Source organism: Haliotis cracherodii, unplaced genomic scaffold (assembly GCF_022045235.1).
Source record: "Haliotis cracherodii isolate W230 unplaced genomic scaffold, xgHalCrac1.p SCAF_9, whole genome shotgun sequence".
Lineage (NCBI taxonomy): Eukaryota > Metazoa > Mollusca > Gastropoda > Lepetellida > Haliotidae > Haliotis > Haliotis cracherodii.
In genome coordinates this window covers 28786792-28806381 of record NW_027266343.1, presented here as the reverse complement: position 1 = coordinate 28806381, position 19590 = coordinate 28786792, and the positions used below count along the sequence as shown (strand labels likewise).

Below are 19590 nucleotides of genomic sequence, written 5' to 3'. Positions count from 1 at the left end.
CTGACCACCCATTAGTCGCCTCTTACGACAAGCATAGTCTCCTTTCACGGCAAGCATGGGTTGCTAAAGACCTATTCTACCCTGGATCTTCACGGGTCTACAGTAAATAACATTGCCAGAACCAAGATGCCCCGACGTCGAGCGGCGTTTAACAAACAACCACATTGGTTCTGTCATTGACGATGAGTGTACTCTTACCTGAGCTGGCATCTTCGTCATCATCAGCTGCGGCGACGGTGACGATGAGAACAGCGGCTGTGACAGCCAGAGTAAGGTAGAACAGCTTCATCCACGTCATCGTTGTCGGTGGCTAGTTTGGAAATGAGGTTAAGACTCGGCGTTAAGAGACTACGCATAACAGTATATTTCGGTTCTAAAATGGCTCTCTATATATGTGTTACACAATGTCTTACAAAACAAATGTCCTTGGCTGCGGCGCTAAACAGTAGTAGCTTGCACATTCACAAATATCTTTAACTCGACACTTGGTCGCCTGAACCTTTTCTACGTCACAAACTGCCCATCCTCGTTGATCATGTGTATGATATCTCCTTTCTTTTATGATTATCATCCTTGACCCATTCACCGCAATAGCTTTGGTTTGAGAGTGTATTTCCTTCTCCCCATCTCTAACTTAGCAAAACAGTTCGCTCGCTTTTGAGAGTAATATTATTGTTCGGTTAATTTTAGCACCATTCTATTCGAATCGGGCTGCGGTAGTGAAAGGGTACGGGGTGTCTATCACAATAGAATGAAGATATATAACACTGTCATTTGCGACTATATCAGAGTATATATACATATCGGTTACAGAACTCAGTTTCTATAATAACCGCATTTTTCAATGTTTCAATGTTCAATGTTCAGTAAAAATCGCAGCGTAACATCTTAACATCTTGCAGTGATCAATTTGGAATAAATCTGAAGGTTATATCCGAGATTTTACTACCCATATAAAGAGTACCGTTGTTACAGCTGTGCGGGCGGGACCTGAGGTCGTCATAAGCGATAATTTCGGTATTTCCGTTGCTTATGCATACTTATCACTATTCGAGTATTTCGTAGCAAGAATAAATCACAATCTGTAGTAAGTGAGCGAGTATTGTTTTACTCCGCTTGTAGCAGGATCCCAGAAATATCACGGCTGGGGCACCAGAAATGGGCTGTTGGGAATAGAACCCGGGTCTTCGGTATGACGAGTAGGCGAGTAGGCTTCTCCCCTCCCCCAACCAACCTCCTACCTCCATTTGTCTTAAAACACATCATCTGTGGCTGAATAATTTCAAAACAAATTCGTGAGGCATACATAATTCCTCTGGAACACTATCAATGACGACTTTCGGGCACTTATAAATAAGGCTCTTCTTTAATTTGCCATTTCTCATTAATCTGCGCATAATGTTTCATCGAAAGTATCTGCTTGAAAACATAATGCTAAAGTCCACATGCATGTCAGTGACACAGGTATTTCCACGTGTGTACACGCGTTACATGCCTTGGGCTAAACGCTATGACAGTTTTATCACCTCGAGCAACAGCGACTGCATGACTTTGAATAACGGTTTGGGGCGAACATTTAAACATTATTTTCTATATATGCACATTTTGCCGCAAACAGTAAAGATAATATATAAAAAAAGATAATTTGATATAATAATGATAAAAAGTTTTAACAACAATACACATGCACAAAATTTGTTACGAACACGTTGGTCGCGGTGGCGAAGAGTGACTTACGAAGACACAAATTCATAATAATGCAGTTATTAAAAAATGGGCAGGGCTGTCAATTATACATTTCCAGTGACGCGTATAAATTCCACACGTACACACTATAAAACGCCTGAGAAAAATTGGATAAACTGCTTCAACATGTTTAAAAATATACACTTAATTTTAGTTTTAATATACCTGCGTATATCGATATTTGGTTTTCAATATTTAGTTACAGTTAAGTTGTCATAATGAAATGATATATCATGTATAATTAGTTGGCATACAATTGAGACTACTTGAACCTCTATGGAAAAATAAGGCACATATGGACCTTTTTACCTGATTAAACAATCAAAATTATCTACAAATGTATCAAAATTAGATACATTTAAACAGCTGTTAATAAGCTGGGGATAAACATTACACGCCTATATTAATAGTATATGTTGATAATTAATTTCAAAGATAAAATGTACTGAAACTAAAGCTTACCTCCTCGTGTTTGTTTCGAAATATCCGGAAAACGGAGAAATGGAACGAGGGAGAGAGACCAGAGGTAGTTATACGCATGCGCTGTATGGGAACCCATCAATCACTGTTTACTTCCTGCCTCACCCGGGACAGGCCTGAAAAGCCTTAAGGCATTGTGGGTAATTAAGTCTCAACTAGATATTCATCAATGCGTTTAAATCAATAACACCTGAACTGTATTCATAATTCAATGACTTTATATTCTGTACAATCGAAAAATAAATGTAGAAATATTATAAAATAATTTCCCTGCAGTCTATGATGGCATTACTCTATATCTATCAATTTGAACTCATCGGGAAAAAAATCGTTATAGCCTTGGGGGAATATATCGGCTATAAGGTAGGGATGTAGATTTAGGATGTAACGAATCGCTACTAATTATACCTATGATGTAACTACTAGGATAGTCGCTGCCTCGTTATAGGGAGTGTCAACTTATATTTACATGGAGTTATTACCGAGACCCACGACATAAGATGTATTAATAGTTTGAGGTGATAAGCTACACATTTACTAAAAAGCTCGTTTCAGTTTAGGACCAAACCTTTTAGATAGTGCAGGACCGCATCCGTAGTCTAGTGGATAGAGTCTCTGCCCGGAGAATGGAAGTTTGGTGGTTCGATATCCTGGTCGCCTTATGCCAAAACAGTTTAAAGATGGTACTTGTTGTTTCCCTGTCTGTGGCTCGGCAATAAGGTGATAAAACAAGGACTGTTCGACTCGGAGTGTAGTGTGCCGGAGTAGGGTATCCAGGGTAACCGTACGAATAGTATCTCGGAGGGCTCGCATAAGTTCGGACCACAGACACACATGTATCACATGCACGACGTTGTGTAAGTGCAATAATTTTGAACTCGACGTTAAGCAATTTTTGACCTCACTTCAACTCTTAATAGTGCCATCTGTGAAACTTAGACATTGTCTCTGCATTATCAGGAGAGGTGAGGTGAGGTGAGGTGAGGTGAGGTGAGGTGAGGTTGAAAGTCGCAATCAAGATCATGTTATATTTGTGTCGTTAACGGGGTTTCCTTGAGGTGAGCACAAAATTAATGCATAAACAAAAATGGCAGCTGGGCCTTGTTCACATGGTCATGGTAATAAGTCTTTTTTTGAGCATTGGAATTACGATGGTCGCAGAGCTGAGGTCATGTAGTCTAATTGGACCAAGGATATCTTGCACAGTTGGCCGTCTGTGTAGTCGAGTGGCTGAGCGTTCATTCGCTGAAGACCCGGGTTCGAATTTGTAGGTATATAGGGCATACGCTGAACACAAGAGCCAGCCTACAGAACCAAAACATGATGAACACAATCTCAAACTAGTCCTTTCATTGCACCCTTTCACAGCAGTATAGGCTAGTGGTGGATGAGAGCAAAGTCGATTTCCAGTGTTACGTAGCCATCTGTGTAGCTCCCCTCACTGACAAAGCTATAGTAGCGAACTGATCCCAGCTGCGTATTCTAACAAAATTAGGATATAAAACACGGGGTACATGAGGATGGTTCGAATCCCTGATATTGAACTTTGGTCAGCATTATACCTTACAAGCCTCACCAATATGGCAAACTGATTTAAACTGAAACGCCGTGAAATACTAATCAAGTAATACTGTGTTTGTTTGTTTGGTGTTTAATGCCGGACTCATTTATAAGACGGAGGTCCGTAAATAACCTACTCTGGACCAGGCCATGTATTTATTCTACAGGGAGGATGACACGCTATCAAGTCATCGAGTCTTACCACCCGATCCCTGTAGTCGCCTTACGTTCAGCACAGGTTGCTAACCCGGGTCCTATATGTAACCTCACGGTCTGGCAAACGCCAGTAGCGGCCTCTTGATGGCGTTCCAAGTAATCGCCCCTCATCCACCCGCGACGTTCAATGCCCAGGCCATCACAGCTGCTGTCTCGAAACCGATATCTCAATGCACTGGAGACCATAGCAAGTCTCCATTTTGTTATTGCGCCGTGCCTTATTTGTTGTCGGTTTGAGAATATTACATGGGGCCATGAGCAATGAGGATGAGTAATCGTTGGAAAGATGTAACCAAACTTTAGAAGATCTTACACTAAAAATGATAATGTTATTCGGCAACAATCACAACAGGGAGCCATGTCCTGTCCTAGACAGGTTTACCTGTCCTAGAACGCTGCGCTCCTCGCCTGCAGCCGCTATGAGGGTACCAGTCCAGCTCTATCCGACCTATTTCCCCATACAACGGTGAAACGTTGACCATTTCCCGTCTCTCGAGAGGGAGGGAACAGACCTACAGCATATCGCCAGATACCATATGGTCTCTGATATCACTCTGCGGGAAACGTTGACCCAGTTTCCGTGTAGCGAGATATTAACTCTTTTGGACAGAGTGAATAATTGACGTGAGAGGCTACAGCAGTAAACATAATACCACCAAGGAGGTAACTCTCATAGAGAAGTATGGTTCACGGTTAAAAATAACAAACGCACTCACAACGTTGTGGGTTTCAATTTTAACAATATCTGCATGTCTCGTCAGGTCTTTTGCATGTTTCAGGAAGTCATTTTTGTGAAATATATTACTAGTTTTGTTTTCATAATATGTTTGTTTTCTTCTTTTATTTTACATAGATATTTAAACTGAAATGTGCAATATTCTCATTCCTGATTCTGAAGGTACCACATGGAAATTTGTTTTATCTTCTGGATTACACATGTGTACTTTATGGCAGTGTAAGTAGGAATGCTACAACATATCTTTGCGCCGTGTTGAACCGAATCACGAACATAACAACATCTACTCTATAATACACATAGTAAGGCTCTAGCGGAATTCTATACACTCCTTTAGCAAGCCCACATGGCCTACGTTTCAGGGTCAAACCAACAACAACAAAAGATTTATTTAGTTGCCATTGAGGTAAAGACGCTTTATGAAAGCCATATCCTCTATGAAGGCAAGGGTGCGCCTGGATACTCGTTTGTTTAGAGATAAGCTATATAATTATAAATTGAAAACATGTGGTATGAAATGATGAGATGACAAGAACGTACTTAAGTCATAAACTATGTTGACTGAGTTGGTTTGCGGTTCCAGCAAGTTTATAATATAATGCAATCTGCACGCTAAACGCAGAGTAGACGTCCGAGGTTTTGCATGTCATAGGATTCGAACTTGCATAAAAGTCGTCGTATGAGTGAAGTTTGTGGTTTAGGCAGGTTGCACATATTTGCATGCTTAAAAGGATCTAGTCTGGACCACAGAAAGTGATGATCGAAGCACATGCAGCAAATAGGTGTTTTTTTAGGCTAGCTACTCTGTTGGAAATGCGCCTCTGTTCACCCAGCAGTGAATGGGTACCCGTTAGGGTGAGGTGGTGGCTGTTAACCTTCCTTGTAGGCAGCTTGTTTGTATACTCCTCATGGAGCTGAGAGTGAAAATCGAGTGCACACTGATTCATCGGCCGTGGTAATAATGTAACGCTTTGAACATGTTGTAGGTATACATGTACACACTATTGTAAATATGCACATTATTTTGTTAATCGATAGTGTCCACAACGTGTTTTGCCTTCAGCTGACAAGGTTAGTTTGTAACTTGTAGAAGGTTACACACCCTGACTTGTGTTGTTTAGCGTGATGCTTTAGGCTTGGGTAATATCGTGCGATGGTTGGGTAATATCATGTGAGGCATCTTCCCGAGGCAAGGGAGTTAACTGACTATAAAAGTCCAGTTTCTACCCTTGTCGAACTAGGCTGAAAAATCTGGGCTCGATCGTAGCGCCACCAGTGGCTATCACGAGTTATTTCCCTTCTATGTCCCTCCTATTGACCAATCAGATTCCACCTCTCATATCACTTGCATTTGTTTCAAACAATATGGCGGCCACCAGTCAAGACAATCTGATCGATAATCAAAATCTATATTTTAAAAAAGGGTCTTACTTTAGTGTGCATCAAATCACATGAGCACCCTGATTTAAAAACATGAAACAATTTGGAAAATATCTGCTGATGCCTTGCCTTTCCTTTGCAAATCCTACAATCGGCACGGCAGTTAACGAACCGGATGTCGATTTCGTTACGCGATTTGATTTGACTATGCCTAGAATCGTTAGTCCGACCAAACAATAACTAAAAATTCCAGCCTAGTTCGGCAAGGGCGGAGACTGGACCGTTAAGTCAGTTTCTCCGTTAACTTGAGAAGATGCGACGAACGTGACGCTTAAACCGCTTTGTGAATCTTAATCACGACTTCAGCAAGAACCCGCCCCTGTTTACTGAAAGCTTCCATTGGATTCAATGAATGTAACAACAGGAGTTAAGTGAACCTTTCTTCAGAAGATGATTTTGCACCCTGTAACCTCGTCTCATTGGGTTTGGACAAGAGACCAAATAATCAGCGTGTACTTCATAACATAATGCATACAATGTGTTTGTGATTCACTGACTGTATTCTTTGTGTGTGTTGGTTTTGAAAATATGAACTTTTTATAATGTGTATATGTTTGGAAAGTTAACAATTTTGTTTGTTTGTTGTTTAACGCTGCACTCAGCAATATTCCAGCTATATGACGGCGGTCTGTACATAATCGAGTCTGGACCAGACAATCCAGTGCTTGATGTCATGAACATCGATTCACGGAATTGGGATACGATGACATGAATCAACCAAGTCAGCGAGCTTGATCTCCCGATCCCGTTAGTCGCCTCTTACGAGAAGCATAGTCGCCTTTCACGGCAAGCATGGGTTGCTGAAGACCTATTCTTACCCGGATCTTCACGGGTTTTGGAGAGTACTTAACAATAAGCTTACATTTGACTGTCAGAAGTCAAGTTCCTAAATATTATCATTCGTGTGTCAAGGAGACATATTTTGCGCAACGGGTTAAAGCGTTCATTCGTCACCCCGAAGACACGGGTTCGATTCCCCACATGGGTACAATCATCCTCCCAAAGCAAGAGAGTAAACTGACTTTAAAAGTCCAGTTTTCACCCTTGTCGAACTTGGCTAGAATTCCTGGGCTCGATCATAGCGCCACCAGTGGCTATTACCAGTTATGTCCCCTCAAAGCCTCTCCTATGGACCAATGAGATTCCACCTCTCGTATCACTTGCGTTTGTTTCACCTAAAATGGTGGCGCCCAGTCAGTACTATCTGATCGATAATCAAGATCTATATTGTGATAAAACGGGTCTTACATCGCGAAATACATCAAATCACGTGAGCACCTTGATTGAAAACATGAAAAGATTTGGAAAATATCTGCTGACAACGAGTTGACGGTGCACATGTTTTGCAAATCCTGCAATCGACCGAAATCTGCACGCCAGTTAACGAACCGGATTTCGATTTCGATGCGCGATTTTGATTGGACTACGCATAGACTCGTTAGTCCAGCCAAAATGTAACTCCATAATACCAGCCTAGTTGGGCAAGGGTGGAAACTGGACTTTCATAGTCAGTTAACTCACTTACCTCGGGAGGATGGGGTACAATGTGTGAATCCCATTTCTGGTGTCTCCGCTTTATTATTGGAATATCCATTCACTCACAAGGGATAGATAGGATACGTCGCTTTCACTCTATTTATAGTCTTCCCGTTTGCTTTTTGACGCCCCATTACTGTATTCTAGCTAATTAGTATATGACGGCGGTCTGTAAAAAAATTGGTCTGGACCAGACAATCTCATGATTGGCATCATGAGCATCTATCTACGCAACTGGAACACGATGATGTGCATCAACCAAGTCAGTGAGCCTGAACACATGGTCCCGTTTGTCGCCTCGTACTTTTGTGTTTAAGTTCTACACGTGTCTTTTACATATGTTGAGAAGAGACCTGCCGTCATCTGTGTGACGAACGATCGACTAAAATTTGACATTATTGTCACTAGTTTGTACTACAACCGTCACCATGCAGCTTCAGTGTCAACAGTGTGTACAACTGACATCATCACACGGCGTCAGTGTCAACAGTGTGTATAACTGACATCATCACACGGCGTCAGTGTCAACAGTGTGTACAACTGACATCATCACACGGCGTCAGTGTCAACAGTGTGTATAACTGACATCATCACACGGCGTCAGTGTCAACAGTGTGTACAACTGACATCAGCACACGGCGTCAGTGTCAACAGTGTGTACTATTGACATCAGCACACGGCGTCAGTGTCAACAGTGTGTACAACTGACATCATCACACGGCGTCAGTGTCAACAGTGTGTACAACTGACATCAGCACACGGCGTCAGTGTCAACAGTGTGTACAACTGACATCAGCACACGGCGTCAGTGTCAACAGTGTGTACTATTGACATCAGCACACGGCGTCAGTGTCAACAGTGTGTACAACTGACATCATCACACGGCGTCAGTGTCAACAGTGTGTACAACTGACATCATCACACGGCGTCAGTGTCAACAGTGTGTACTACTGACATCATCACACGGCGTTAGACGTTAGACTCAATTCAAATCTAACAGAAACGTACTAGTATACAACTTCACTGCTACCGTCAACACACAAGTCAATCCCTTCCGTTCCCACCACCCAGCCCTCACCAAAACATCTTCTCACAAAACAGTGTGCACTTTACCACGTTCACATGACATCGGCGACATTGCCGACACGCTCTGCTGCTTCCACGGCTCTGTGACAACACCAAGTACATTCGTGCGTTGACAAACGTCCACCGCGTGCCTTAATGGTTGAGTGAAAATCTTTGGGATATATTGATAGAAATGGTTTATATTTGCCTCAGCCTTTGTGCAAGGCAATGGTGAATACATAAATACATAGACATGGTACACAGGCCGCCCAATTGGTTTGAGAGACAACAAAATCATGATTTACACATGCATAATAAAAGGTAAAATAAATCAGCATTTCCAAAATAAATACTAGCATACATGCACGTAAGTGTACTTACATTTTTTACTAACTGACACACCTACACTACCAACACCCTCCCATCGTCATACATACTCTCCCTCACACCCCCAACCCCCAAACACACATACACATACCGACATTTACCCTTACCAAACCACCCTCCCGGCACCCCCATGCCAAAATACCAACACGCTAATATTCAATCATATCCACCGATTCGCCTGCATATCCCGACACCCACACACCAGTAGCCCCCTAACATCAATGAACATGACCAGTGGTAAAACAATGATAGCTTTTGTGTAAGACTTGAGGGGAAAGGAGGTTGTTATTCCGCCAGTTGCTGGACTGATTGAGAGATCAATGAGATGGACTTCGTTGAAATGAACTGTGTATTTACTTTTAACCACCGTATTTCATCTGATAACACCCAGAGTGTATCTTTTGTGAACGTTAACATGACCCGGCGTGTTTGGAGACGTCTGTTCCTCCACGGGGATGGAGTGGAACATGGGGATCGGTCATATATGGCGCAACAATTCATTCTGCAGAGTCGTCTCCCTTGGGTCTGCCAGGATCCTGTCCTCGTTAGTTCGCCCTGCTTATATTTCGATGTTTGTCAGCATCATGCCCGTCCTGAATGAGTTTGGTTTATCGACAGTTATATCACAGCGTGTCTACTTGATGTGGGAGGAAAGCCCGAAGTGATGCAGGTGTTCACCAGTTTAGTGAAACCCACGAGCACGAGTATGATGCTGACAAAACATAATCGGGGCGAACCGTGATTCGATCACATGATCATACACCTCTGGCACTCATGCAAGTCGTCCCAGCGGATTGTGGGGCTTTAGACGATGGGCCACCCGAACCCCTGTGATCACAGAAGGCTCGCATACACCTTTACTTTAATTAAATTAGAGATACATTTCAATCATCTCAAAACCTCCCCATAACAAATCGGCTTGCTAAACGTCGCTCAGACGTAGGATCAGCGCTGCATATGCATGAATTAGGACGTGAATTAGGACCACCCCGGTGATGTGACGTCAGTGAGTGTCGTAGGAACGACGCCGTAACGCATCGAAGTAGTCGGCGACCAGGCAGGTGTTCCCATTTACCGACCATTAACGACAGAACGGCGTGGTTGTTACTGAAGGTGGACCCAGGTATATACAAAATATACAAGTATTTGCATACTGAGATGGGATGGACGGACACGTCGTAGTGCAAAAAGGGGTAAAAGGCGAGAGATGAGACGCGGTCAGAAAACACCTTTACTTTAATTAAATTAGAGATTCAGCTCAAACATCCACCACAAACACCCAGAACTAACAGTTCAACACTCAGTTCAACAAGTATCTATCATCACAACAAGTTCATCGGGTGGATTGATTTGGGTCAAATGTTGATGGTATAATATCTTAAGTGCATACATTCCTCATAACATAAAAGCAGCAATACCATCCCGGGCAAAAATGCATTCTGCGTGTTTGTTGATCACAATCCGAAACAGTCGAACTAAATGATTTAAACATGATTTTCTTCAGTGAGTCTGAATTGGCAAACAAGCCAAGAAGATTTATATGTTAATACCTCTCCATAACACAAGTTATATTCATGTAGGCAATATTCAACGACATCACGACAGCCAGGCAAATCAGTGATGGAAATCACAAGAAACATCTACGCCGTCGGGTACGATGACACGCAATCAGTAAGGCCAGCGACCCTGACCACCAGATGGTTTCCTTGGAACTTTTCTATCCCGAGCAAAATCTCATTAAAATCAGATCTTAGTTCTCGCTACCGCGAAACAAAGAGGACATCCCATTGCGGGTCACGTCAGACCGACCTTACGTGAACTTTGACCGACCAATGGAATGACTGACAAGAAGTCGACATTAGCCAATCAGAAGGCAGCTGTCTCGTGCTTCACGGCACTAATTTCAAATTGGCGACTACGCCTCGAAACATATTATGACAAATTCTAGATTAAAAATTTGAAACCTGAACAAAAGAACATTCTGGATTGGCTAATGGATGGTTAATTGATCTTTGTTTAGCGGTAGCGAAAACTAAGATCTGATTTTAATGAGATTGTCCCGAGCAGGTCTTTTAGAACATAACCATACAATATACAACACTTGCATTTATTGGTAAATGACGATCCGATAAATGTCAATGTTCAGCTGGGAAAAATATACCAACCGAGAGACCTCTTACTGTGAAACGGCGTCGCATAATGCACATTAACATTGAATTTAGATGGTTGTGGTGCACAGAGCCTAAACATAAACAAATGATCATCTGGAGTTCATCTGGGAATACGGGGACAAACTCTCCGCCTCACGATATATATATATCCATGCTTTCAAATTGTGGTAAATGATAAACATGGCGGTCAGATAAATTCGTTGTAGACTTATCACTCGGGAATGAGCTGAATGGCCGTGTACCCGAGCCGTCGTGTTGATGTTCTGAGCTAGGTCTGAATGTTGGGTATGATAATTGTCCAAAATATTTAACTGTGACCAACCAGTAATATTTTTGTGAGGGTTCACAGAGTCCAGACGTTTTTTGCTCCAAACGAAAACATAAATCAGTCGAAAATTCTGTTTGTGCTGTCCTTAAGGGTGTCATTAAACGGATGACGTGTTAGCACTTTGTGAACATGTGATTCAAGATATTCAAGATAGTCTTGTTTAGTTAACTGTAAGTGTGACTTATCGTGTTGAAACGCATGGTCAACGCCGACGTTTTTGTGAAGGGCGATTAAGGTAATACCGTAATGATATTAAATGTCCTGGGGTGGTTTGACAGCGGCCTTTATAGGGCTTAATAGGACTGCCAGGTTGTGTCTCATAGTGCCTTGCGTTTTTCTGATAAAGAAAGGGTTTAAGTAAGGTTTTGACAGGTTAATCGGCTCTAACATTTTAGGCCCGTTTCACAGAGAAATCTTGGCACTACGGTTATCGCATTGCTGTCGTAAATATAAATGACGTTCGTCACAGTATTGAAATTTCTCAGTTGAAAGAGGCCTGGGTGTCGGACCCCCTCGGCTTAATCCGTTCCCTTTATTATAACTACGGGTTTCAATCATCGCCACTCGTCCTGTCTCGGAAATAATGTGATTGACATGAGTCCCGATGATAAGCTTGGTTCTGTCTCCACAAAGTCTCTGTCTCTGTAAAGTTTGGGTCTGGCAAACAAATGGTTGATACCATGAGCACCGTCCCAATTTAAAGGGGTACGACGAGAAGCAATGAATAAAGTCAACAACCCGTCAATGCGATCCATATTCGTCGGTTATTTGCATCTTTCCGAGGCAAGGGAGTTAATTGACTATGAAAGTCCAGTCTCCACCCTTGCCGAACTAGACTGTAATTTCGATCGTCCCTCCTATTGACCAATCATATCACTTGCATTTGGAGCCGCCAACATTCGCAGGGGTCAAGCTGATGTGGTAGACCTGGAGCCCTTAATGTCCGCAGAGGTCAAGGTGGTGGGGTAGGCCTGGAGCCCTTAATGTCCGCAGTGGTCAAGGTGGTGGTGTAGGCCTGGAGCCCTTAATGTCTGCAGTGGTCAAGCTGGTGGTGTAAGCCTGGAGCCCTTAATGTCCGCAGTGGTCAAGGTGGTGGGGTAGGCCTGGAGCCCTTAATGTCCGCAGTGGTCAAGGTGGTGGTGTAAGCCTGCAGCCCTCAATGTCCGCAAGGATCAAGCCCGGGAGATGCGCCTGGAGCCCTCAACGTTCACAGGGACCAAATTGGTGGGGTAGAACTGGAGCCTCAGAGGACGCAGGAGTCAAAATGGTTGGGTCGGCCTGGAGCCCTCAGCGCTCGCAAGGGTCAAGCTGATCACACATCTTCTTTCTAACCGTCACCGTTTGAATTGTCGCTGTTTACACATGCTGCCATGACAGACAGCGTTCACCCAGGTTATTGACTGGCAATGTGAAAAGGTTCAGCTTGTTTAGGAATAGGGAGTGAGGGAACAGGGATGAAACTTAGAACAGTGTTTCAATTATCACGGTGTGTCAGTTCAATGTGGGAGGGACGCCCAAGAGATAGATTGCCACCATTAGAGCCCAACGGAGTCCAAGTGTAGTGCTGACAAATCGGGACAATCGGGATATATCGCGGATTCGCGCTCGCGATCAACGGATACTGCCACGGGTAAGGGATGCAACCCTGCCAACCAGCGCTCCGAATAGGGAAAGGTGAGGTTGTGAGATGAAATGGGTATGAACATCGTGCTTACGATTATAACACACTTATAATATATAGCGGCGTGTCTTAGAGAACGAAAGATGATATACATCTGTGTACAATAAACCTTTCCAATTTTTTAAACCTATGAATGAGTGAGTCAGACGCTGTGTGAACAGTCTTTCAGTTATATCACGGCGTGTCAGTTTAATGTGCATTAGAGGAAAGCCCAAATTGAGACAGGCCTTACATTGTTACGGGTATGGTGCTGACGCACGTAGAAACACAATCAGGGCGAACCCGGGATAACAGGCTTCTTGCGTGTTCTCATCATCATCATCATCATCATTATTATTTCCAAAAAGACAAAGAGATTGGGCATAAGTGCAACACTTATTACCGCTTTCTCCCTATATACAGTAAAACATAATATTGCATAATGGAAATTAACAATTTTTTGTATTCAGGAAAAAAATTTGTAGGTTTGGGTCACCAGAAAGAATACCATGTAGAGTTTTTTGTCGTCCAAGATTATCGATAGCTGTCAGTAATGTCTCCCTAAAATCATCATATAAGGTACATTCGAAGAAGAAATGGATTGAATTCCACAATGAGCCAGTTAATTTGTTAGTCGCCAGTGTTTTCTATGTTGTTGCTTGAAGATTGTAACTCCAATCATCTGGCTACAACATGACTTCCGTCCGACACGCGAGGAGGGGACATGGCAACACAGAGGTTACGTCAAACCGTATACCCCACGTCATCAGCTAACAACGAATACATCTTACCACCGTGTTGATCATTTACCGCAATTTGAAAACAAATACATGTGAAGCGTTTCTCGTCATCTTGAAAGTTGAGTCCCATGGCACCGTGTCGCAAAACCATTCAGTCACGGTCTAGTGACCGCACCACTTCACTTTCTCTTAATTGTCCGGCTTCCGGCTTTGCATTCGGCAAAGTCCGGCGGACGCCGTACTTCGATGTCATCACATTTATTGTTAGAGGATTGGTGACTTGTAAATTGTATTCTCTATCGGTTTCATTGCGTACTTTTATCATCTATTGATTTGATATATGTTATCTCACATATGTATGCAAACTTATTCCTGTATTGAAAGTGCTTTTGTAAATTTGATTTTCACTGAGTAGCGCGATGATTTTTTGTGGCTTTAGTGGTACCATTGAATAGCTTCAGGGCTTTAGTTCAGTACCTACATCTTCCGTAGTGGCATAGTACTCGGGTTTTGGTAGAAAACACTTTGGTTACCTCACCAGGCTATTGCATTCCCACGACTGACCAGGACAAGTTTGCCAGACTGACGTCCGCGCTAACGGGTTAAAACCCTTAGCAAAAGGCTGGTTGGCTGGTTTGTTGTTTTACGCCGCACTCAACAATATCCCAACTATATGACAGCGGTCTGTAAGTAATCGAGTCTGGACAGGACAATCCAGTGATTGACATCATGAGCATCGATCCAGGCAATTGGGATCGATCACATGCTTCACCCGCTTCAACCAAGTCATCGAACCGGACCACCCGATCCCATTAGTCGCCTCTTACGAGAAGCATAGTCGCCATTTACGGCAAACATGGGTTGCTGAAGACCTTTTCTAACCCGGATCTTCACTGGTCCCTTAGCAAAAGCATGTGTCTTTACCCCCAGGTATCGCTAGGCCGTTCATGGGTCGTGTTGCTAATGGCGTGGTCAGGTCAAAACTTACGTTTCGTCAGTAAGTGGTTATGGGGCAATTTTATTTCTCTGGTCCTAACTTACTCTGGTGATATTGAGCTAAACGTAATAGCTAGGCTTTCATATTTCGGTCCCCATCTTTCTGGTATTCCGCGGATAACCAGTTTTCCCGTGATTATCTAGTTTAGGTCAAATATCTATTTGCTATTGGGAGTCAAATTACTCTTTTGGTCAAGTGCGTTTCTTAATGATAGTGAGTCTAGATACTCCGTAGGTCAAGTCCCTTGTATTTTTGTGAAGTCTAGTGTTACCTTAGCAGTCTTCAGTCAAAAAGTTTGCTATGAAGGCGTTTTTCGTCTATTTTATTGTTCAAGAGACTTATTGTAGGGATAGGCCCTCTGTGTTTATTTCCCGCTATTTAACCCAGTCGAGGTTATTCACACATTAGAGTGTTGAGTTAATTAACTCTCAGGTGTTAATTGGTCGCAGCCGACTTAATTGGCTGTCTATGCATCTTGCCAATTATCTTGTCAAAGTGTCAAAGATTTAACTATTCTCCTTTTTATAACTGTTATACAGTTGATCAGCTAATCAGCTTGTATATTTGCTCATTTCAGCGCACATTGAGTTATTTATCCTCCATATTGTCGTCTATTGATACAATTAGCTGATAGTAATAAAACTGTGGAATTTTACCACGTTTTCAATTATTGCTTTATTCTTGTTTAGTGGTACCCTGGTCTCAGGAACATAGCTCCGTGAAATTCCAGACGACAACTGGTTTGTTTAGGCTCTTAGCATCAGGTACTTCTAAAATCAGTGTTCTACATATATACGCATGTCTAACAGTAAACATACCTCAGATTACTTCATTTGTATGTTATGCTTCTCCAAACAGAACATGCAATTACATAACTATCCACGTGATCATGCGTCACTGAGTCCAACACTGAGATCAGACATGCACATGCTCCTGATTGTTTAGAATCTTACATGCACTCCCTGCTGTGTCGAAATGGCACAAACAGGCCCTAAACCGGCCATGTAGTCACAATTCAAGTTTTTAAATTTGATTTGGTGAGTGTAAAGCGGCTTATCCCAATGTTGTAGTAGCGGATCATTTGAAGAGTCGAAACCTCCATGGGAAGGCTTTATTCGGGGATGGGAAATTTCCATAACGAACTGAAACGTGTTTGACAGGTTGTGTCACATATGTGACGTTGGAAACACCCAACTTAAATTATACAGATGCTATCAAGTGACAATATATCTCATAAACGTGGTCGTTATATATGTAAATCGCGCCAGATTATTTACATACATGTTGCAGTTCGTAAATCATCAAAGGGTGGAAGGTAGTGTGTGGAACATACTGTTATACAGTAGCAGTGTTAGTAAATACGTGTAGTGTTGTCCATGTAAATTGTAAAGAGGTCCTAATGCCTATGAATTAGTCATTCGGGCTACTTTATCCGTATACTCAACTGAATAAATAACTAATTTATAAAACCTCCGCGAAGATGGGCAGATACATATTTCATATTAAGTCCGAGGACTCCTTTGACCTTAACATGAAATGAATTAAATTGTACATTACCTAATGTACTTAAATGTAGTTTCTTTTCCTTGTGTTTGTTTTAACAATTTTCAATCTCATTAAAATCAGATCTAAGTTCTCGCTGCCGCTAAACAAAGATCTGAGGACATCCCATTACGGATCACGTCAGAACGACCTTTCCCGAACCTTGACCTCCCACAGAAACGACTGACAAGAAGTCGACATCAGCCAATTAGAAAGCTGCTTTCACTCGTTTCAACCTGGTGACTTCCATTTCAGACTACGCATGAAAAATATGTTTACACAGTTCTAGATTAAAATTTTGAAAACTGAATAAACGAACATTCCGGAATGTCTTATATATGGTTGTGGTTGCATGGCTGTGCTTCCCACGTACTGTGCAACGCCTCTTCCGTTCAAATGTTTTCTCCCACGGAAGCGAGAGATAGACAATAATTTTGACGGAATCAGTCGTACAGGCCGTAACTGTCGTTCGGAATACCCCATGTTGACGTTTTCGAGGTTGCATGATTCGAAAGCACATTCCGACTGTCACTGTCATGATCTGGTAAACGACACTCTGATTGGTCGGACGAAAGGTCGTTCTGACGTGACCCCAAATGGGATGTCCTCAGATCTTTGTTTAGCGGTAGCGAGAACTAAGATATGATTTTAATGAGACTGAACAATTTTGAACAAATGTATAATTTGCGTCTTGTCTTGTCCAAAAGAAACTTTACCATAGTGCTAATCATTCTAGTTCAAATCCATAGATGCATGAAGTAAAATATATTGAAAATCATCAGTGAAATCAACATTTAAAATGACAGTCATACAGCATCCGATCTCGGCATGACAGTTGCCCGAATTGAGGTGGGGTAGCAAACACAAGCTTTCAACGAAATAGACAAAGGGCACACATCTAAAATCTCTCAAGTTCATTGGTTACATCACATTAATAGCGTGGACGACCACCAACTTCTACAAGACAAGCAAAAGCTTTCCGACGCACAGGAAAGGTCAGTCGTCTGATGACGTCATGTTTTTGTCGGTTGAAGATGTGGTCGCTGTCTAACACGACGCACAACGGTCCATGACATGACCAGAGGTGTTCTATCGGGGACATATTTGGGGAGCGGGCATGCCATGGCAACACGTTGATGTTCTGGCGTGGTAATTCTGATACAGGACACCGAGTCGCAGCTGTTGTAGAAATGGCTGGACAATCGGACGAAGAATGTCATTCAAGTAACGATGACCAGTGGTGTTCTCTCCTGCCCATGAATTCCTCCTGACATCATTACAGCCCCTCCGCCACGCCGCGCGACCTCCTGAACGCAATACGTCGCCGTTCGTTATCCCCTTCGGCGGTAAACACGCTGTCTTCCAACAACTCTGAACAGAGAGAAACGGCTTTCATCAGTGAAGACAAGGTTCTGCCAGTCACGTAACTGCCAACGAGTCTCCTGGCCACTGTCTGACGACTATATGCCTTAAGGCATTTGTCGCTGATGACGTCACTGTCATGAATCGATTCCGGAGATGCAAAGTATGCAGGTACCGGTCTTCATTGGGCGTAGTTACTCTGGGTATGCCTGTTCTTGGTCTGTCTGATGTCTCTCCAGTGTGTCTTTAACGATGCATTAGGTTAGTTACAGTAAAACGGGAGCAGTCAAAAGTTCCAGCACTGTGGGCATTGGTTATACTTCACCTATATCATCCCCAGGACCCGTTCGCGTTGTTCCGGTGTCAGTCGTGTCATTTCTGTGGTGTTTTGTTGTATGTGTGACATGCCGTCCGTATCATGTATAAATATATATCCTTACTGCAGACCCAGCAGCACCTGTTTTTCCCTTTTTCGCATTTTCTACAACCCCCCCCCCCCCCCCCCCCCCCCCCCCAAAACACAAGAACAACAAAAACCGTGCCGTGGGCGTGTATCGCTTTCTGCACGGAGCATTGTTGTGTTTGGACGATGTGTTTTAGTTTGAACTTGTGCTTTTAATTTTTTGCAATTTCAATTTTGTAAGTGGTAAAGTTTCTTTTGGCCTTCAGTTTAAATAACGGAAATTTACGTTTGTATATTGGTACTAAAATGGTATATTATTATTTTAATTTGAATTCTGCCTTCCGGCTGTTGGTAAGATAGAACACATTTTGTGCTGCATGACATTTTTGATTCTGTGAATCACAGATTCACTTCAAATCACTACACCTCTACACAAAGACAAAGGCACCTTTGAAGTTAACCCAGCTTAAGAATCACCTGAATTTTTTCAGACTGTCACAATTACACGTCTCTAGCGTTGTCAGCTGAAACATAATTTTCTCATAGTAAGGTCACAATATTACCATACATTTAACGAAAGCAAATATGTTTACCCCAAGGCTGTAGTATTTAGTTTATACAATAAGATGTGCAGTTATGCATACTAAAGAGCAGTCCAGTGAATTCACAACACAAATCGCCATACACCTTCACCACGGAACTGTGCACCGGAACTATTCACCGTGCCTCTGACTAATTCCATGTCACGTTTGATGTTGTATACTTCAATGGGACTGGTGGCTTCGTAGGATGTCGCCGGTTTTGTTTGCCATAATGTTCGACATGTATTGACAAATGGGTTATATTTAACTGTACTTCATTATTACCATATGTGACTCCAAGGCCAAGCATATATGTCTGGTCCTCTTATGTAACTGTACACAGTGACCTGGTTTGTTCGCGTTCAGTTTTCTGATCCTATATTTCAGCTTAAAACAACAACACATGTTCAGCACCAGAAACAATATCTACAAAACAGTTCATGACAATGTAATGGTTTAAACACGTTTCTCTCGAAAAATAAATCATATTTGGTCTTATCTTAGTTTATGTAGACTGACGCTGTAAGCGATTAACGGGATCCGGACTAACGGGATCCGAAATAAGGTGTTCTATATAAACGGGGCCCGGAATAAGGAGTTCTAGATTAATGTGGCCCGGAATAAGGAGTTCTAGATTAAT

The 19590-nt window shown here is 42.5% G+C and overlaps 1 protein-coding gene across 2 annotated transcripts in view; it reads right to left on the bottom strand.

Moving 5' to 3' along the window:
• LOC139452782 (uncharacterized) overlaps positions 1-19590 on the bottom strand; it is a 29274-nt gene that overhangs the window by 5284 nt on the left and 4400 nt on the right. For both annotated transcript variants that reach the window (XM_071234397.1, XM_071234398.1), the window contains exon 2: positions 199-310. In XM_071234397.1, coding sequence (XP_071090498.1) covers positions 199-310 — 112 coding nt within the window. The remainder of the gene's footprint in view (positions 1-198; positions 311-19590) is intronic.